Raw genomic sequence first — 18012 nt, forward strand, 5'->3', positions numbered from 1 at the left:
ACTTGCCTATAAATTGGTCAATCATTTCAGTTGGCTGTGGGCAATACATGAAGTCAAACCTGTGTATCCTGAAACAGACTTGAATTTCAAATTGGTCTTATAAAAATCTGAAAGTGCTTTTCAGAATCTCTATAGTTACTGTCAGAAATCTCAAGATTTTTATTCTTCTTAACTCTTCGGTACCCAAAGAGAGAAGAGATTTGAGAGTTTGACTTTATCAGTTATTTGCTGATCTAAAGATTTAGAAAACCTTAGTTCTGACAGAATGAAAAAGGATTGCCAGTCCATGTTATGTGTTTTCTTTCTATGTTTGGCTCTTTAAAATGCTAGTGTAAGAATCTGCAATGCAGTATAGGGCTTTTCTGTGTTCCTGTTAGCTTCTATAACTTTTTTAAAAAAATACTGCTGCTTTCAGGTCTTTTCAGCACCTTTTAAACTGCTATTTAACCAAAATTGGATCAGCAGCCTTTTGGATTTGTTGATTTTTAAAAGAGAGACAAGGAGTACTCACTATGTTTCAAAATACAGCAGTGATAAATGGAGACTGGTCAGGAATTAAAGTTACAAACAGGGCAGACTGAAGTCTCTGATGGTGACTTTAGAACTGAGCAGGTGAACAGCTGCAAGAACTCTATAGATAAACTATAAGTGTTGTCTAGATGTCTGAGAGACTATAAAAGGAGTGAAAGATTACATTTGGATTGAGAACACATGCCATGGGTTAATGGGAAGTTAGCAGTCAAACTCCACCAGGGACAGTACCAATGCACTACAAAAACAGCCTCAGCACTGGACTTTGTGCTATGTTGTTCCAGCTAGTTTCCCAACACCTGCAATTTAAAAGTCCTAACTTGCTGTTTTTTTTTTAAAATTGTCCCTCCCTCTGCCCAATTTGTGTCCTCCTTCAGTCCTACAAAAATCTTCCAATCCACTGGCCATGACCATTACTCACCATTTAGGACTAACCCCTCCTAATACTTCTTTATTTCTGAAGACAGCCTTCCGACCTCGAGTTGCACTTGGGACTTTTCCTGTGTTAAATTAAGGCTGTTCAAAGTAGATTTTGTTGCGGATAGTGGAGACCCATTTACCTGTACGGTGCAATGTTGATTACAGGCGCTTTACGGAGGAGTAGGCCGCGGGTGTTGCTATGGCAACTGAGCCAAGCCGCGAGCCGAGCTTTCAAACATTCACCAGCGAAACATCGGAGTGTGAGCTCGACTTCTGAGCCCTTGGAGCTTCGCAGTTGCTGTTTTAAAAAAGAGAGAAAATGGCTCACACGAGAATTTCTGCCAAGTATCCTCCTCACATCGACCCGACCAAGGCGCCCATTGCCTTCGGGGACCGCGCTTTGCCCAAGCTGAAACGGGAGCTAGCGGATCCCGATCTCCTGGTCCGGCAACGGGCCCTCATGGCTCTGTGTGACTTGCTGCACGACCCCGAGTTAGCTTACACGGCGGTCGAGGTCGGTAAGTGAAGGCCCTCTTCACTACTTGCACAACACACAATTAAGAAAAGGGAAGGTGCCAGTCAGTTTGGAGGAACTGCAGGGCGCCGAGGAAGTTGGGTGTATCAACATGGTCCCTTGTCTGCTTCATTCCTTAACTTAGCTGCTCAATAAACGTGACTTGTACAAATGCATTTGTACACATTATCTACTTATTATAACAATAGGTATCTATTACATACGAAAAATAAATCCGTTATCGTAGACGTAGATTAACCGAAGAAAGGTTTCGTCGTCAAGGTATGTAGGCACTAATAAAAAGAAACTAATAATTGGAAATTAACTTCTGGTCCTACTCCATTGTGAAGTATAAGACTTGTCAAACCAATATGCCTTAGTTGCCAGTTTTACAGTTTTCTTTCTAAGGCGAAAATTAAGGCCAACTCTCAGATTACTGCTTCACTTCCCAGACTTACCATTAACACTAACCCCTAAATCTCTCTGGAGAGATTTTTCAGTGACAAAATACCATGATCGAGCGATGCCAGTCATTTTCATTTCGATTCCATACCTCCAAGCCAAATCCATCAGCATCCCTATTATTGTCTCAGGTTGAAATCCCATTTACACATTTTTTGGGAATGTCTGCTGAATGTTTTATTCAACATCCAGTTTATCACGTGCAACATGTCCAGCTAATTGGGGTCTCAACTTTTAAGATTGAATTTTCCAAAACTGCTGGTTCAATCCTTCAAAAATAACAGTTGCTGTTGAATTTGGGAACTTGAGTATTGTCCTACATTGATTGATGGTCACTAAGCACTCCTGCCCTTCCATAATTTCCTGTGCCCAATGATCCAGTTTTCCAATCCTTGGTTTATCCTATTTTGAAGAATGTTCAGAACTGAGGAGGACACCCAGCAAAGCAAACTAAGTGCAAACAGCAGCCTTTTGGAATCCTCTTGGATGCAGATCAGGAGTACAATCGCCAAAAAAAACTGACACTAGCTACTTTCCAAGTTGATGTTATTAAAATGCACTGTCAAAGAAAACATGCTGCATAAAAATAAAGAAAGATTACAGAGAATATTGCCAGTCACTGATTATATATGCAATGAAATTTGGAAAGAAATGTATCTATATAACTTTGATCAATTAATTGCTGTTGCATCTCTTTACTTCTATAATTTTGAATGACAGGTTATTAAGTATGCATCCTTTCAGTAGAAGAGAAATAAAAACTTAGTGGTAAGGTGGAAGCACAACATTTAATAAAAAGTATAACTTGTAATTGGAAACAATGCAAAGAACAGAATTATGCTTTTTAAAATTCACTCATGGGGTGAGAGAGTGTTGCTGGCTGGGCCAGCATTCGTTACCCAACCTGAGTTTCCCTTGAGAAGGTGGGAGTGAGCTCTTTCCTGTGGACAATTGTTCATTGATTACCTTCCTTTGAACCTGCAGTATTTAAGACCATAAGATGTATGAGGAACAGAAATTGAACCTGCTCCACCATTCAATGAGACCACAGCTATAAACACTCAACTCTACTTTCCTGCCTTTTCCTCATATCCCTAGACTTTTGTTGATTAAAGATCTGTTTCAGCCATCAATATTCTTCATGACCAAGTCTCAACAGCCCTCTGTGGTTAAAAGAAATCTATGTATTCACTACTCAGACGTAATCCTGCTCATCTGTCTTGAATGAGTGACCTCATTCTGACTTAGTCAGAAATTGTATCCTCTTGTTCTAGACTCTCCTACATGGGATAGTCTGTACAACTATCCTAACAAGTCCTCAAAGGATTTCAGGTTTTAATAAGGTCATCTCTCATTCTCCTAAACATCAATCATAAAACAATCCCTTCATACCCTGGATTAGCTGAGTGAACTTTCTTTGGCTTGCCTCCAGTGCCAGTATATCTTTCCTTAGATAAAGTGACCAAAGTTGTTTGCACTACTGTAGTGTGGTCTGATTTGTGCTTGTATAGTTTTAAAGTTTGAGAAATTTGTAGCTTGGCTTCTGGATGAGGTTGCAGACTTTGCTTGTGCAGCCAGTGTGTTTGATTGCATACCTTTGGCCACCCTGCTAGGTTACATGGTCAGTGTGCCTCTGTGAAGCATCTGTGTTCTATCCTGAGATGCTGCTTGGCCTGCTGTGTTCATCCAGCCTCACATTTTATTATCTTGGAATCTCCAGCATCTGCAGTTCCCATTATCTGTGTTCTATCCTGCTTGTTATTTGTGTGCCTTGGTTTACTGGAGTGGTTGATGTTACTTCTAGTTCTGTTTTGCAGTAATTTGTATATCAGAACCAGTTCAATGTGTTTGATGGAGTTTTTTGTTGGAATGCCAAGTCTCCAGGAATTCCCTGACATGTCTAATACCCACAACCAATAAAACTAATATAACAAAATACCATGCAAGGATTGAGAGAACCATTGCATAGGCCAAACTGGAAGAAAACTGGCAATAATGATACATGAACATTAACTAGACACCTAGAGATATGACCAATTCTCACTGGTTTCAATACACATGGACAAAGAAGGATGCAAATGTGATTGGGACAACACATCCATAATAGTACAAGCCAAACAGAGACATGCCAGAAAATTCCTGGAGGCCTGGCATTCCAACCAGAACTGTCAACAAACACATTGAACTGGACCCAATATACAGACTACTGAAAAACAAAACCAGAAGTAATACCAACCACTCCAGCAAACTTAGGCATATAAATAAGGTAGAGTACCAAAGCTTCACCAGCAGTGCACTGACAATGTTATCTAGAAGGGTGGCAAAATGTCTGCAATCAAACATATTGGCTCCGTGAACAAGTCTGTAGAGTTTTATTTAGTAAGGCTTCCGAAATTTTATCCTGTAAAGCCTTTGAAATAAAGATCAAGATTCCATTTGCCTTATGAGTTACCTGCTGAATTTATAAGCTAGCTTTTCATGATTCATGCACAAGGATCCACATAGCTCTGTGTTGCAGCTTCCTGCAGCCTTTCTCCCTTTAAGTATTATTCAGCTCCTCTGTCCTTCTTGCCAAAGTGCATAACCTCAAATTTTCTCACATAATATTTCATCTATTAAGTTTTTGACCATTGTTGTTAAGGCCGTGAGGCCCTTCAAGTCTGCTTCACCATTCAATCATGGCTGATAAGTTCTCAACCCCATTCTCCTGCTTTCTCCCCATAGGTTCTTGATCATCAAGAACCTATCTGTCTCAGTCTGATGACCTGGCCTCTGCAGTCTTCTGTGGTACTGAATTCCATAGATTCACCAGTCTCTGGCTGAAGTAGTTTCTCCTTATCTCCGTTATAAAAAGGTCTTCCCTTTACTCTAAGGCTGTGCTCTCAGTTCCTAGACTGTCCAGCAATGAAGCATCTTCCCAACATCCACTTAGACCAGGCCATTCATATTTTGAAAGTTTCAATTCAATTCCCCCTCATCCTTCTAAACTGCAATGAGTATAGTACCAGAGTCCTCAAATATTCCTCATATGTTAAACTTTCCATTCCTGGGACCATTCTCGTGAACCTCCTCTGAACTTGTTCCAGGGCAGCATATCCTTCCTGAGATATAGGGCCCAAAACTGGCCATAATACTCCAAATGTGGCCTGACCAGCACCTTTTAAAGCCTCAGTAGTACATCCCTGTTTTTATGTTCAAAGTCCTCAAAAAAATGCCAACATTACACTTGCCTTCCAGAATACTGACTCAACCTGCAAGTAACCTTGCAAGAATCCTGGAAGAGAACTCCCAAGTCTGTTTGCACTTCAGACTTCTGAATTTTCTCCCCATTTAGAAAATAGTCCATGCTTTTTTTTCTTACCAAAGTGCATGACCTCACACTTTCCCCACATTGTACTCCATCTGCCACTTCTTTGCCCACTCTCCTCACCTGTTGAAGTCCTTCTGCAGCCTCACCGCCTCCTCAATACTACCTGAACTATCACTACACCTTTGTAAATTCAATGCCATCTTCACCATTTGTCTTCCCAGCAATTTTTTGCTTTACCTTCAAACTTGGCAATAGAACATTCATCTCCTTGTCCAAGTCATTAATATATATTGTAATGAATTGTCACCTTAACTGTCACTTTACATTCTGATGCTAAGCTTCAAGTTTAGGCTGCCCAGATTTTACCTGCAGACACCAAGGCAGAGAAAACATTCTGCACTTGCTTCAGCATTTTTATTCTCTATTTCAAACTAAACAAAACTGATATAGTATCAAAACTGCTAAAACAACACCACAGGTGTGGCAGCTTGTGTGGTGAGAAAGCAGAGTTAAGATTTCAGGTCCAGTGACCCGGAGTTCTGAAGGGCCACTGGACCTATAATGTTAACTCTGCTTTCTCTCCACTGATGCTTTTAACCTGCTGAGATTTTCCAGCAGTTTCTGTCCAAAGTTTTTTTTATTTAAAGCTGATATAGTATTTGTATGAAGTCCCCTCATTTTCAAAAACTCTTACTGATTTCCTCATCCAAATATGACTGCTTTCCCAGTCTTTTGTCTTCTAGAGTTCCTGTTACTATTATTAATACTATTTCTCCTAATTCTCTGGTTTTCCTTGCTTAAACTAATTGAACTCCTGTGGCACTGCTCCTGTACCAAAAAGTTAAATATACAATGTTATATACATTTTACAGTGTAATTTTACATTTGTTATTCCACTGTTCATTTACTATTATTAGGCATACCTTTAGAATGTTGCAGAACATTGAAGCCCCCCCCAGACATGGTAACATTCTATTTGCTGACCATAAGTGAAATAACTCCAGAGACCATCTTCCCATCACCAAATCACCCTGCATTTACACCTACATAGTAGTTGACACCTTTTTTATATCTGTCAGCGAGGACTTCCTGATTGGACCAAATTAACAACCTTCATCAGGTAACTGATATTCAATGACGTCCACCTGGCTAACCTCATTACAATCATTACATCCCTCCCACTCTAGGCCTGAGGACATAAGCCAATTCTTCTTACTATAGTTCCTCCGACACTGTCTTTGATACAGATGGCGTATTACACGCAGTAGCTCGCCTCTTGGGCCCAGAGCATCTTGGAAGAAACTCATTCTACTCTTCATGCGGCAAAGTGATTGAGATGATGAGATCTGCTGTGTCCATCTCAGATTTAGAGTTATCTTCAATGCTTGATGGAGATGGAGAGCCCACGGGTTCTGGAACAGTTGGAAAGGCAGTTGAGAAGCCGAGCATGCTTTGCTCCTGAACGTTAAACTTTGCAGCTTTCATATGGTCATCGTGTTTGTTCAGGACCATCGCACTAACCTGGAACTTTAATGACCCTGGACCTTTCATCGATCATGCCTCTTATCCGTATAGAGCCATTCCCGTGTATCCACACTAAACTTTATCCCCTGAAGTAAACTGTCTGTTTTCATTTGATGGAGTCTTGTATCCAACATTGGTGTTCCTGATGCTATTTCACTCCCCGGCCCCAGGTATGGGAAGATCAGATTTAGCCTGAGTGAAGTGTTCTCCCCATTAGCAACTCTGCTGGAGCTGTCCCTGTAGTTGTAGAAGGGGTGGTCTGATAATCAAATTGGAACCGGGGCAGTAGGTATCTCGTGAAGCTGTAGCCTGTTTCTTTAAGCCTGCTTTCAAAGTTTGGACCACTCTTGCTGCCAGACCATTGGATGATGGATAGCATGGAGCAATCATTATGTGACAAATAGTATTCGACTTCAGGAAATACTGAAATTTTCTGCTGGTGTACCATGACCTATCATCAGTGGACAATGCTTACAGGAGTCTGTGTATTGTAGTAATTGCACACAGTTTTCTATCATCATCCCTGTGTTTGAACTCTATGCAAGTCCAGCCCTTGATGACCCTGTTGAAGTTCAGCCAGTGTCTGGCAGCGACTTTTGCTCAGGACAATCACTCTTGCTCCTATAATAATATGCCATCCTCTGCTGTGATCTGGTCTCTTCGACCCAAAAAAGTTTCAATTCTTGTTGTCTTTAGTGTCCCCCATCTTCACCTGCTGTTTCAGTATGGCCAGGACCGGATATTTCAGTGTGCAAAGTCTGATATTGTCAGCTGTGACTGGAAGTGTATCCAGAGAATCTAAAATAATTATGGACTTTTCCAGTGGCAGTACAATGGCAGTGTATCTACCAGTGGGAGATGGCTCAATGCATCTGTAATTGTAACTTGGCCTCATGAACAGTGTACCAGTTTGTAATTACGTATACTTAGAATTAGAACCCACCACTGAATTCAGCGTGAAACTTTAGGCAGCACTGCATTGACCTCTTTAAGTCGAACCAGCTGCGGTTTGTGGTCCGTTATTACAAATTTCTGCCCATAAAGGTGCTGGTGGAATGTCCTGACTCCAAATTTGATGGCCCAACCATCCTTCCTTATCTGGGTGTATTTACACTGTACATTAGTCAAAGTCCTGGATGCATCTAATATTTCCTGTTTCTCACCATTGGGCCACCTATGAGCTAATACTATCCTGAAGCCATACGGGGAGGCATCGTGTGTCAATGTCAGCTCTGGCTCAGGATCATAGTGTGCCACGATCTTAGAGGATGTTTCTTTACTTCCCTTAAAGATATGGCTTGGCTATGTGACCATTTCCGAGGCTGTGCCTTTCTTAAAAAATTATACAAAGGTTCCAGGATGGAGGCCAGGTTATATGTGAACTTTCCACACTTGTTCACCAACCCAAGGAAAGACCTAAGCTCCAGTACAGACATTGGAGCTGGGGCACCTTTGATCGCCTTCACTTTTTCTAACGTATGTAATCGGTTTTGTCAACTCCATAGCCCAAAAGTAGTTAACTTGGGCTGCCTGGAACACGTATGTTTTCCTTGTGAAGTGTTCACCTGTCTGGGAGAAATGTTTAAGGAGTATGTCCGAGTTCTCTGAATGCTCCTTATTGGTCTTGCCTGTTATTAGCAAGTTATGTAGATAAATGGTAACCTGGGGTAGACCTTGTAAAATACCCCCCATCCTCATATATTGGTACAAATCTTTACGGGTATTAATGACAGTTTAATTCTGAGAATCCTGATATAACTGCAATTGCAACTACTTATGGCTCCTATCAGTGCCCCACCAGCTTTGAATATGAGTCCTCTATGCGAGTGTTCGGGTATTTATCCAGCTGAAAAAGTGGCTTACCATTTGTTTAAAACCCCACAAAGGTGAACTGACTTGTCGGACTTCACAATTGGTGTGACCGGTGCTGCTCATTCTGCAAACTGAACTGGTTTGATGATTATTTGGCTTTTCAGGTTTTTTATTTCAGCCTCTACTTTTGCTCATAAGGCAAATGGTACTTGGCAGGCTTTGCAGGTTCAAGGAATTGCTTCCAGGTCAACCTATAAGGTGGCCTTGGTTCCTTTGATAGCCCCTAGTCCTTCCTGAAAAACCTCCGGGTATTTCATTATGACTTTACTTCGACATTTTCTAATTGAAAAATGTGGAACCAATCTCGATTAATCTTTCTCAACCAATTTCACCCCATCAATCTTTGGCCTAAGCCCTTTATTACAATCAGCGGCAACTGAACCACCTTCTTCTCATAAGAGACCGGAACTGAAGTTATACCCTTAATCTATAAAGGTTCCCAGATATCGGCTCTCAGTCTAGCTAAGATCTTGCACAAACATAACGTTTGGGGTCCTGAGTGAATTTTGTTAAAGACTAGTGCAGTGATCACTAAAACAACTGAGCCATTATCAATCTCCATTATACTCAGGTGACTATTTAATCAGGCGTTTATAAGGTTTTAGAGTAGATTTATAGCTCGGGTTGCGGATGTTGGGCTTGGTTGGCTCGCCAAGCTGGTTCATTGTTTTTCAGCAGACGTTTCATTACACCTGCTGGGTAACATCATCAATGTAGCCTCCGATGAGGCCCTGTTGTGTTTTCCTGCCTGTTATTTAAACTCTGGAGTCCACTGAGCTGGATTACCTCACTTCTGGTTTTCCTTCGCAGTGGAGTGTATATAGAGTCGAGCTCTATGTGTTTTTTGATGGCTTTCTTCATGGAATACCAGGCCTCTAGGAATTCCTGGGTCTCATCCCATGACCAACCCTCCCTCTCATCCCCACCTCCTTGACCTGACACAACCTGTTCATCTTGTCTCTCACCTATCCGCTACTCCCACCTCACTGACCAATCCCCACCACTGCCTACCTGCACTCACCTGTTACCATCCTACCTACCTTCCCCAGCCCCACCCCTCCTCTCTGTATTCATTTTTGAATTGCCTTCCCCCTCCCCCATTTCTGAAGAAAGGTCCCGACCCAAAACGTCAACTTCCCTGCCCCTCTGATGTTGCCTAGCCCGCTGTGCTCCTCCAGCTCCATACTGTGTATTCTCTGACTCCAGCATCAGCAATTCTTACTATCTCTTGTATGAGATCCACCTGGCTGACCTCATTACAATCATGGCAATAAGACACATCTTTTCCTAGAAAGCTGCCTGAAACGTCAGCTTTTGTGCTCCTGAGATGCTGCTTGGCCTGCTGTGTTCATCCAGCCTCACATTTTATTATCTTGGAATCTCCAGCATCTGCAGTTCCCATTATCTCTCTTCTAAAACTGCTGCCTGTTTTATCATCCAGCAGTCACCCCAGCGTACAGATCATTAACATGTGCTTCGGAATTACACAGTTTTTGTGGACTGCCGATAAAATCTCATACATACCCAATGGGAGCAAAAAACCAAAAGTTTCCTTATATGTTAAGAGCAACACTGGATGAAAGACACTTTGGTTCTCCTGTGACAGAGAAATTTACTTGGGAATGGACTAAGCAAGAAGAACAAATGAAAATTGAAAAGAGCAAGCTTTTTTTTTAGTTGTGCTTCAAAATGTCTGTTTCTGGAAAACAAAATGAAAAATATAATGGAATACAAAACAAAAGTGGCTCTCTGTACCCTTCAACATGATTGTAAGGGAAGCAAGAAGAAAGAGAAACTGGTATTATTTGTTTTTGCAGGAGAATACCTTAGAGCAACATATTCGTTAAATTGGCACTGACAAAGCAAGTGTAGGTTAGGACAGACAATAAAGGCTGAATGTGATGCAGATATTTAAACTTCACAGGATAATGATAAATATAAGGCAATAAAAAAACTTTGGAATGTGATACGGTTGAAATTTTCCTCATGTGATCTTTTACCAAACAGGATAGGGGATATCAATCATGTAAAAAATGTCTGGTCACAAGAAGATGCACTCCCCTTCTGGTTTGGTGTGTTCTGACAACAAAATTGATTTTAAAAACAAACAGCACCAATTTTGAATTTCCACATGGAATTTTTTGGCCACTCTTATCTGGCTGGAGAAAGTGTGGTAGATGTATCCAAGTGGCTTCCTTAAAAGAAAACATCCCTTTTAATGTGTGACCACTGCTAGACACACATATTAAGCCCCATAAAGGAAGGTTGTGGATTTGAAGATGCTGCTAGCTTCTATTTCAGGCAGCCTCAGATGCCACATTATCCTGAGGAGCCATGTAAAACATTCGTATTTGATGAGCTTTGTGACTGGGTCCAAATCATGATTCAATGTTGACGGGGTGAATGAAGCTGCTCAATATTTTTCATGTGTACTTGATGGGTTGGAAAGATTCGTGGCAATTACTATATTATGACACAATTGTGCACTTATTCACAAATTTTGTTTTTGACTATAGTGAAAAAGATATACCATTTGAAGTAAGTGACATTTCATATAATAACAGTAACAATGAGTATTTCAGCAGCAGTGGAGACATTTTTGGATTCTGTGATAGGTAAGACTTATTGCTGTATTGTTGTTTTTGGTTCAGAATGGTAAATATGGATAAAAAATACCTGTATGTCAAGAATTTTCTTTCTGAATATTTTCACAATTGTGGTATGCCTTGTGGATCAATACGATCTGGCAAATATGGCATATTTTTGAAGGATTCTTTTTTTCTTTCATGTAGCCTGCATAGATATGACTTGTGGTGTACATTTATCAATGTGATGATATTTTTTATGTTTACATTGATATCAAGGGTCAATGAGATCTGTTAGCAGAAACTGCCAATTCTCTGCCCCTGTCTGGCCTGCCATCAATGACTTTGATTCATAGCTGTGTCAATTAAATGTGACATGCTCCTGTGAGTTGCATGATTAGTTACAATTTATGACATTGCTAGAAAGTAACACCACGAGACTGATTAGTTGATCATTGTTTAACAATGCATTTGTTTAAAATAACTGTTATTTGAATGGTGATGGTAATTTTTTGATCAATAAAAGTTATCAGAACATATTGATCATCTTATAACCCAATACAAGTTGTATGACTTTTAGTTTCATTGAATATATAAATTTTGAGAAACTCTCTATATTTAGGAGGCTTGAAAGGAGTAACCCTTTTAATTCATATTGCATATTATTTTGTACATTCAATGTGAAGGTGATTTCCAGTTGCTCTATACTCATTCCTGATATGACGGCCTTTTAGAGTTATAGAGTCATTTAGCATACGGACAGACCTATTGGTCCAACTCATCCATGCTGACCAAGTTTGCCAGACTGAAGTAATCCCACTTCCCTGCATTTGGCTCATAGCCCTTTAAACCTTTCCTATTCATGTACCCATCCAAATGTCTTTTAAACGTTGTAACTGTACATCATCTACCACTTACTCTGGCAATTCATTCCACATTAGAACGACCCTCAGTGTGAAAAGGTTGCCCCTTCAGGCCTCCTTTAAATATTTCTCCGCTTACCTTAACAATGTGCCCCTAGTTTTGAACACCCTCAACCTACGGAAAAGATCTTTGCTATTCACCTTATCTCTACCCCTTATGATTTTATAAATCTCCAAAAGGTTGCCCCGCAACCTCCTATGCTCCAGTGAAAAAAGTCCCAGCCTATCCAGCCTCTCCCTATAACTCAAATCCTTCAGTCCCACAACATCCTCGGAATGTTTTTCTGAATCCTCTCCTATCTAATAATATCCTCCCTCGAGCAGGCCAACCAGAACTGTACACAGTACTCCAAAGTTATCTTTTGAAGAAAGTTTTAAAATGTTTGGCCTTCATATTTTCAGGTTTAGAATAATGAAAGGTGATCTTATTGAAACATCAAAGATCCTGAGGGCAGAGAAATCTGTAAGGTGTGTGTGTGTGTGTATGTGTGTGTGAGAGAGAGAGAGAGAGAGGGGTGAGTCACAAGAAGATTCACTCCACTTCTTTCCTTCTGAAGTGTACACCTACCTGGGAGAAATGTCTGAGGACGATATCCAAATTCTCTGAATGCTCCTTATTGGTCTTGCCTGTTATCAGCGCATCGTCTAGATAAATGGCATCCTGGGGTTGAACTTGTAAAATGTTCTCCAGTGTCATATATTAGTCCAAACCCTTATGGGTATTAATTATGATTTAATTCTGAGAATTCTGATAGGACTGCAGTTGCAACTACTTATGGCACATATTCAGGTTCATGTAGTGTGTGGTGTGTTGGAGGGTTGCTGGAGTAAAGAGGGGACTTCATACTATGTTTAGAATTTAGTTCCCAGGTCTTCAAAATATTTCACCCTCTTTATTCTTGGAAGTGACGTAAGATAGAGTGGTATTTGGAGGATGATTGAAATTATGCAGATGATGTATAATTAGGAAAAAGTGCTGTCATTTTCAGGATCAATTTCAGCTCATTAAACCACCCGTATTGATTCTTGATGTACTTTTAAATTTATGCTGTATTCGGTTTATTTAACACAGGCATAATACTCCTTTCTGTACTTAATTTTCTGCGAATGATTCAATTAGAATGAAGAAAACATAATGTACGTATTCATGCCACCAGAAAAATCACATAAAAAAATCATAAAACAACTTATCACACAATGAAGGTATTTTTGTAGTAAGTCTCTAAGGGTAAATTTCCATGATAGCTTTGCTGTGAAGCATAGCATGATGGTAGAGTCTTAGTCAAATTTGACTTACAGTCAGGTTGGACATTAAGATCTGATTTTTACCAGATAGTCTTGAAATTCAGATCAGCTGAGCACCTACAAATAAATGGTGTAAAAATTTGGAAATGGAAGATTGACATTTCTCTGAAGTGACAGCCTCTGTTGATGGGGAAAAAAAAGAGGAATTAAGGATGAAAACATGAGAATTTATCCCAGGAGGAGGCTCTGACCTTTGTATTCTTAATTAAAGAAATAGATTGACCCTACTTCTTCCATTTTATGAAGCAGCAACAGTGCCTAAGCTCTGTGAAGAGAGTTCTTTAAGTAATGTACTAAATTGACTTTCAATTTGCCTCCAGCATTTGGGCACATTTTCACTTTCTTCAACCTCTTTTCCATTGACTCTTGACAAGATGCAGTGGAGAATCTAATCAATTGTTTTCTGTCCTCACTACATTTTGTCAGATTTCCAAGTGCACAGTTTGGTGACCTATTACAGCTCATCACTTTCCCCCTCCCATCTGGAAGATGGAATTACAATTTTCTTAAGTGCCTGGCTTCCCAAAAGATGGCTCAAAGCTGGTAATTTTGACCATGTTTATGAGTGTCCTTCATAATGTAATTGGAAAGGTATGTCATTCATTGGACATTCAATTTGAATGCAACGAACACAATTAAAATTTACCATTAACCATGGGCAGCATAGTGGCTGTGGGTGGTATGGTGGTTCAGTGGTCAGCACTGCTGCTGTACAGCACCAGGGACTTGGGTTTGATTCCACTGTCAGGTGACTGTCTGTGTGGAGCTTTCACATTTTCCACATGCCTTTGTAGGTTTCCTCCCACAGTCCAAAGATGTGCAGGGTTGGTGGATTTACCATGGGAAATTGAGGGTAACAGGGATAGGATGGCAGGATGGATCTGGGTGGTCTTTTCGGAGGATTGGTGTGGACTTGATGGGCTGAGTAGCCTGATTTGACATTTGTAGGTATTTTATGGTGCAGTATTATTCAAGTTGGCTGAGCCTGACATACAGTGTGTGATCAATATTGGTGGCCATTGATGCTTGCAAGGTCTGCAGTACTTCATTTGCAAAGCACATACTGTGATTTTTGGGTTTCATGTTTGTAAATGCTTTATTCTACTCCTGAGAATTCTATAAAATTCATTTAAATCTGCTGTCATTAATTTATACAGTATTAGAGGCCTTGTAATTTTACTTTTTCCCAGCTTATCAGAGCCACAATAATTATGACAATTTTATTTTTTCATTCATGGTTAGAAATCATTTGCATTTTGTTTAAGCAATGCGTGCAACCTATATTCCTAGCCACTGTATATTTTTTCAACTAAGGTATCACATCTGGACCATCTTATATGAAGGCGCAACCAGTCAACAAAAGAACTATGCAGGTGGGACTGATTTAGTTTGGGATTATATTTGGCATGGACTGGTTTGACCTAAAATTTAGTTTCCATGCTATATGACTGTATAAATATGCTATAATTTGTTTTATAGATTACAGTGTAGGAATTCAGCTGGGAAGTTAATGTTGATTTTTTTTCCTTCAGGCTGTTTGGAGAACTTAAAATTTCTTTTGAAGGATGAGGATGCTACTGTTCGTCGCAAGACCACAGAAATTTTCTATATTTTGGTTACACATAGTATTGGAAGGTAAGAGAATCTCTTAAAAGGCCTTTAAAACCACAGCCTACTGTTCATTAAATAATGCTTTGAAGAGACTTTGCGAAAAAGATTTGGCATGAGTGGGATATGAGTGTCAATAAACAAAAACTACAAATGCTATCACATCGAGAAAAGAACAATAGATGTTTTGTAGGGAGCAACTGTTATGGAATTTCAATATTCTGTGCAGAATACAGCAGTTTTTATTAACAGCAGTTAATTATTTGTGAATGAAGCAATAATTGAAGTGTATAGTGCAAATTACAAATAGATATGCTTCCTAATTGTGAATGTTTATTCATAATGTAGATAGTCACTATATAAGTACAATAAAGATTGGTTTGCTGACAAGAATGTTGCATTAATGCGCTGTGCCATGCAGATTTACCACAAGAGTTAACCACAATGCTAGTAAAGCTGGCAGATTACTGAGCACTTCAATTTACCCTTCAGCGTGGAGTTTGACAAAATGTATTTTGTATTCTGTACAAGGAGTGATTTATATATTATTTCAACAGTGACAATACGCGCAGAATAAATCACGGTGATTCACAGGGGTATTACAAAACAACTATGAAACCAAACCATGCAATAGGGTATGGGAGATGAGAAATCACTCAAACAGAAAAGCTTTAAGAAGTATCTTAAAGGAGGACAGTGGAGAGGTTGATAAATTTTGTAGTGAACATTCCAGTATTTAAGGCCAAAGCAGTTGAAGGCACAGCTACCAATGAGGGGGCAATTAAAATTAAGGATACAAAGAGATTGGAATTAAAGGAGTGCAAATATCTTGGATGGTATTAGAGAAGATCACGAAGATAAAGAGAAACGAGGCCACAGGAGGACTTTAAAACTAGAATGAAAATGTTAAACTTGAATATGGGAGCCTGGTATAAGTTAGCTAGCCCAAGGTGAAATGTGAATGTGATTTATTGAGGTTTAGGATGTGGATGGTCTAGTTTTTGGATGACCTCAAATTTACAGAGGTTAAAGTGTGGGAGACCACCCAGGAATACATGGAATAATAAAGTCTAGAAGTTGGACCTACATGACTGAGGATTTTAGTAACAGGTGAACTGAAATGGAGTAAAGTCCAGTAATTTTGTATAAGTGGAGATAGGTTGTTGTAGCGAGTGCACTGATCACTGGTTGAAATCTCATCCAAGAGTTAAATATAATATCAAATTTGTGAGCAGTTTAATTCATCAACATACAGTTGCCAGGGAGAAGGATATTTAGTCAGCTAGAGAGCAGAGCCTAGAATATGGATTGAAGGTAATGATTTCAGTTTTCTCAATATTTAACTGGAGGAACATTCTAATCAAGCAATGATGAATACCAGATAAGCAGTTTGACAATTTACAGAAATTGAAGGAGTCAAAAGCAGTAATGGTGAGCTAAAGGTTTGTGTACATCTGGGTAGGATAGCAACAGATAGGGGCAAGGATAGATCTTTGGAGGGCACCAAAGATAACTGTGCAGAAGCAGAAAGATCACAAGTGATTCTCTGGTTAAGATTAGATAGATATGAATGGAACCAATTGAGACCAGTTGGACAATGTTGAAAGAAGATGGTGTGATCACCTGCAGCTGCTGATAAGTTGCAAAGAGAGGACAGAATGTCATGCTGAGAGTGGTGATGATGTTAATGTAGTCTTGGACTACTAATTACTGTTCAGGCAGAAGCATGAGAAATTCACCAGAGTCAATTGCCTACCAAGAGCTGGACAATATCATCAGGAAACCTGCCATCATTTATGGCATTTTCCAAACCAGATCACCTATGAAAGAACAACTTCTCATCTGGAATATTTAGATAATTGCAACTTGGTCACAACATAGCTACTTCCAATTGATAAATTGAAACTTGTTGATTTTTGTATGATGTAGTGGTAAAATCATTTTGTGCTGTTTTTGCTGTGGCTTAGTTTTTAAAAAAATCTCACTTTCATCAAATAAACCGTGGGACTGATTTTTATGACCCACTGCCTTCATACCCAGACCCACTCTGTCTCCTATATTACGAGTGGATAAAGAGGTGAGAGGTAAGGACTTAGCCACCGTTGACCACTTGACAACCTGATTCCTCCTCCAATGTGGCAATGCATGCAACTGGGAAAGTAGAAAAATGCAGCCAGTCTGATAGATTTCATTGCATGGACCAAGACGGAATGGAAAGGTACTGCCTACTTTTGCAGTGGATCCCTGTGCAGATTGGCAGAGTTGACACCAAAGATGGGTCACGCTGTAAGTGACTCTCTTATTGGCATCTAAAATGTGACTTTACCCAACATTGTTGAGGTCTTTAATTCCTCCGTAACCAAAATGCCAGGACTCCCCTTCAAGTCCAGTTACCCATGTTCGTCTTTTCTGGGAACTGCACTTCATGTCGCAATCGTATTTCTCAGTTAGTTTAACCACAAAGCTTGAATTTATACAGCCCCCCCTGCATGACCTTAGTACCAAAAGCACTTTATGGTTAATTAAATACTTTTAAAATATTTACTGTATAATGTAGGAAATATATAAATAAATAAGGATTGGTTTTCCTTGTATTAGAAAACTATTTGTAAGTTTCAGAACTAGAAAGTAACTCATAAGGGTACATAAACATTTCATGCCTTACCATGTCCTATTTGATGCCTCAGGTTAAAAGTTGAGACAAACATTATACTTAGGACGCAGTTGGACGTAAAGATGGACACAGATTTTCCCAAATTTGAAGACTTAACAATGACGTTACGTCTTGTTAACTGCACATCTGAAGAAGATTATCATTCACATTAGCTATAGTGTCTTGTGCTGGGATCAACATGTGTATAGGAGGAAGTTACATGGTGGAGATGTATACAGCAGGGACGTGAAAGTTGCAGGAGACAATACCCATTTCACAGTCTTTATAGCTGGAGACTTAGTTTC

The 18012-nt window shown here is 39.7% G+C and overlaps 2 protein-coding genes across 7 annotated transcripts in view; one reads left to right on the forward strand and one right to left on the reverse strand.

Moving 5' to 3' along the window:
• rab36 (RAB36, member RAS oncogene family) overlaps positions 1-1529 on the reverse strand; it is a 70666-nt gene extending 69137 nt beyond the window's left edge. For 2 of the 6 annotated variants that reach the window (XM_059655144.1, XM_059655143.1), the window contains exon 1: positions 953-1525. The gene's annotated coding sequence lies outside the window, so the exon portion shown is untranslated. Of the gene's footprint in view, positions 1-952 lie in introns of all 6 variants that reach the window. The other 4 variants (XM_048555908.2, XM_048555905.2, XM_059655142.1 and 1 more) reach the window with 3 other exon arrangements.
• Positions 1172-18012, forward strand: part of rsph14 (radial spoke head 14 homolog) — a 631180-nt gene continuing 614339 nt past the window's right edge. The window contains exons 1-2 of the mRNA XM_048555903.2: positions 1172-1469; positions 14979-15081. Coding sequence (XP_048411860.2) covers positions 1271-1469; positions 14979-15081 — 302 coding nt within the window. The 5' untranslated portion in view covers positions 1172-1270. The remainder of the gene's footprint in view (positions 1470-14978; positions 15082-18012) is intronic.

The sequence above is a fragment of the Stegostoma tigrinum genome, chromosome 26 (genome assembly GCF_030684315.1).
Source record: "Stegostoma tigrinum isolate sSteTig4 chromosome 26, sSteTig4.hap1, whole genome shotgun sequence".
Lineage (NCBI taxonomy): Eukaryota > Metazoa > Chordata > Chondrichthyes > Orectolobiformes > Stegostomatidae > Stegostoma > Stegostoma tigrinum.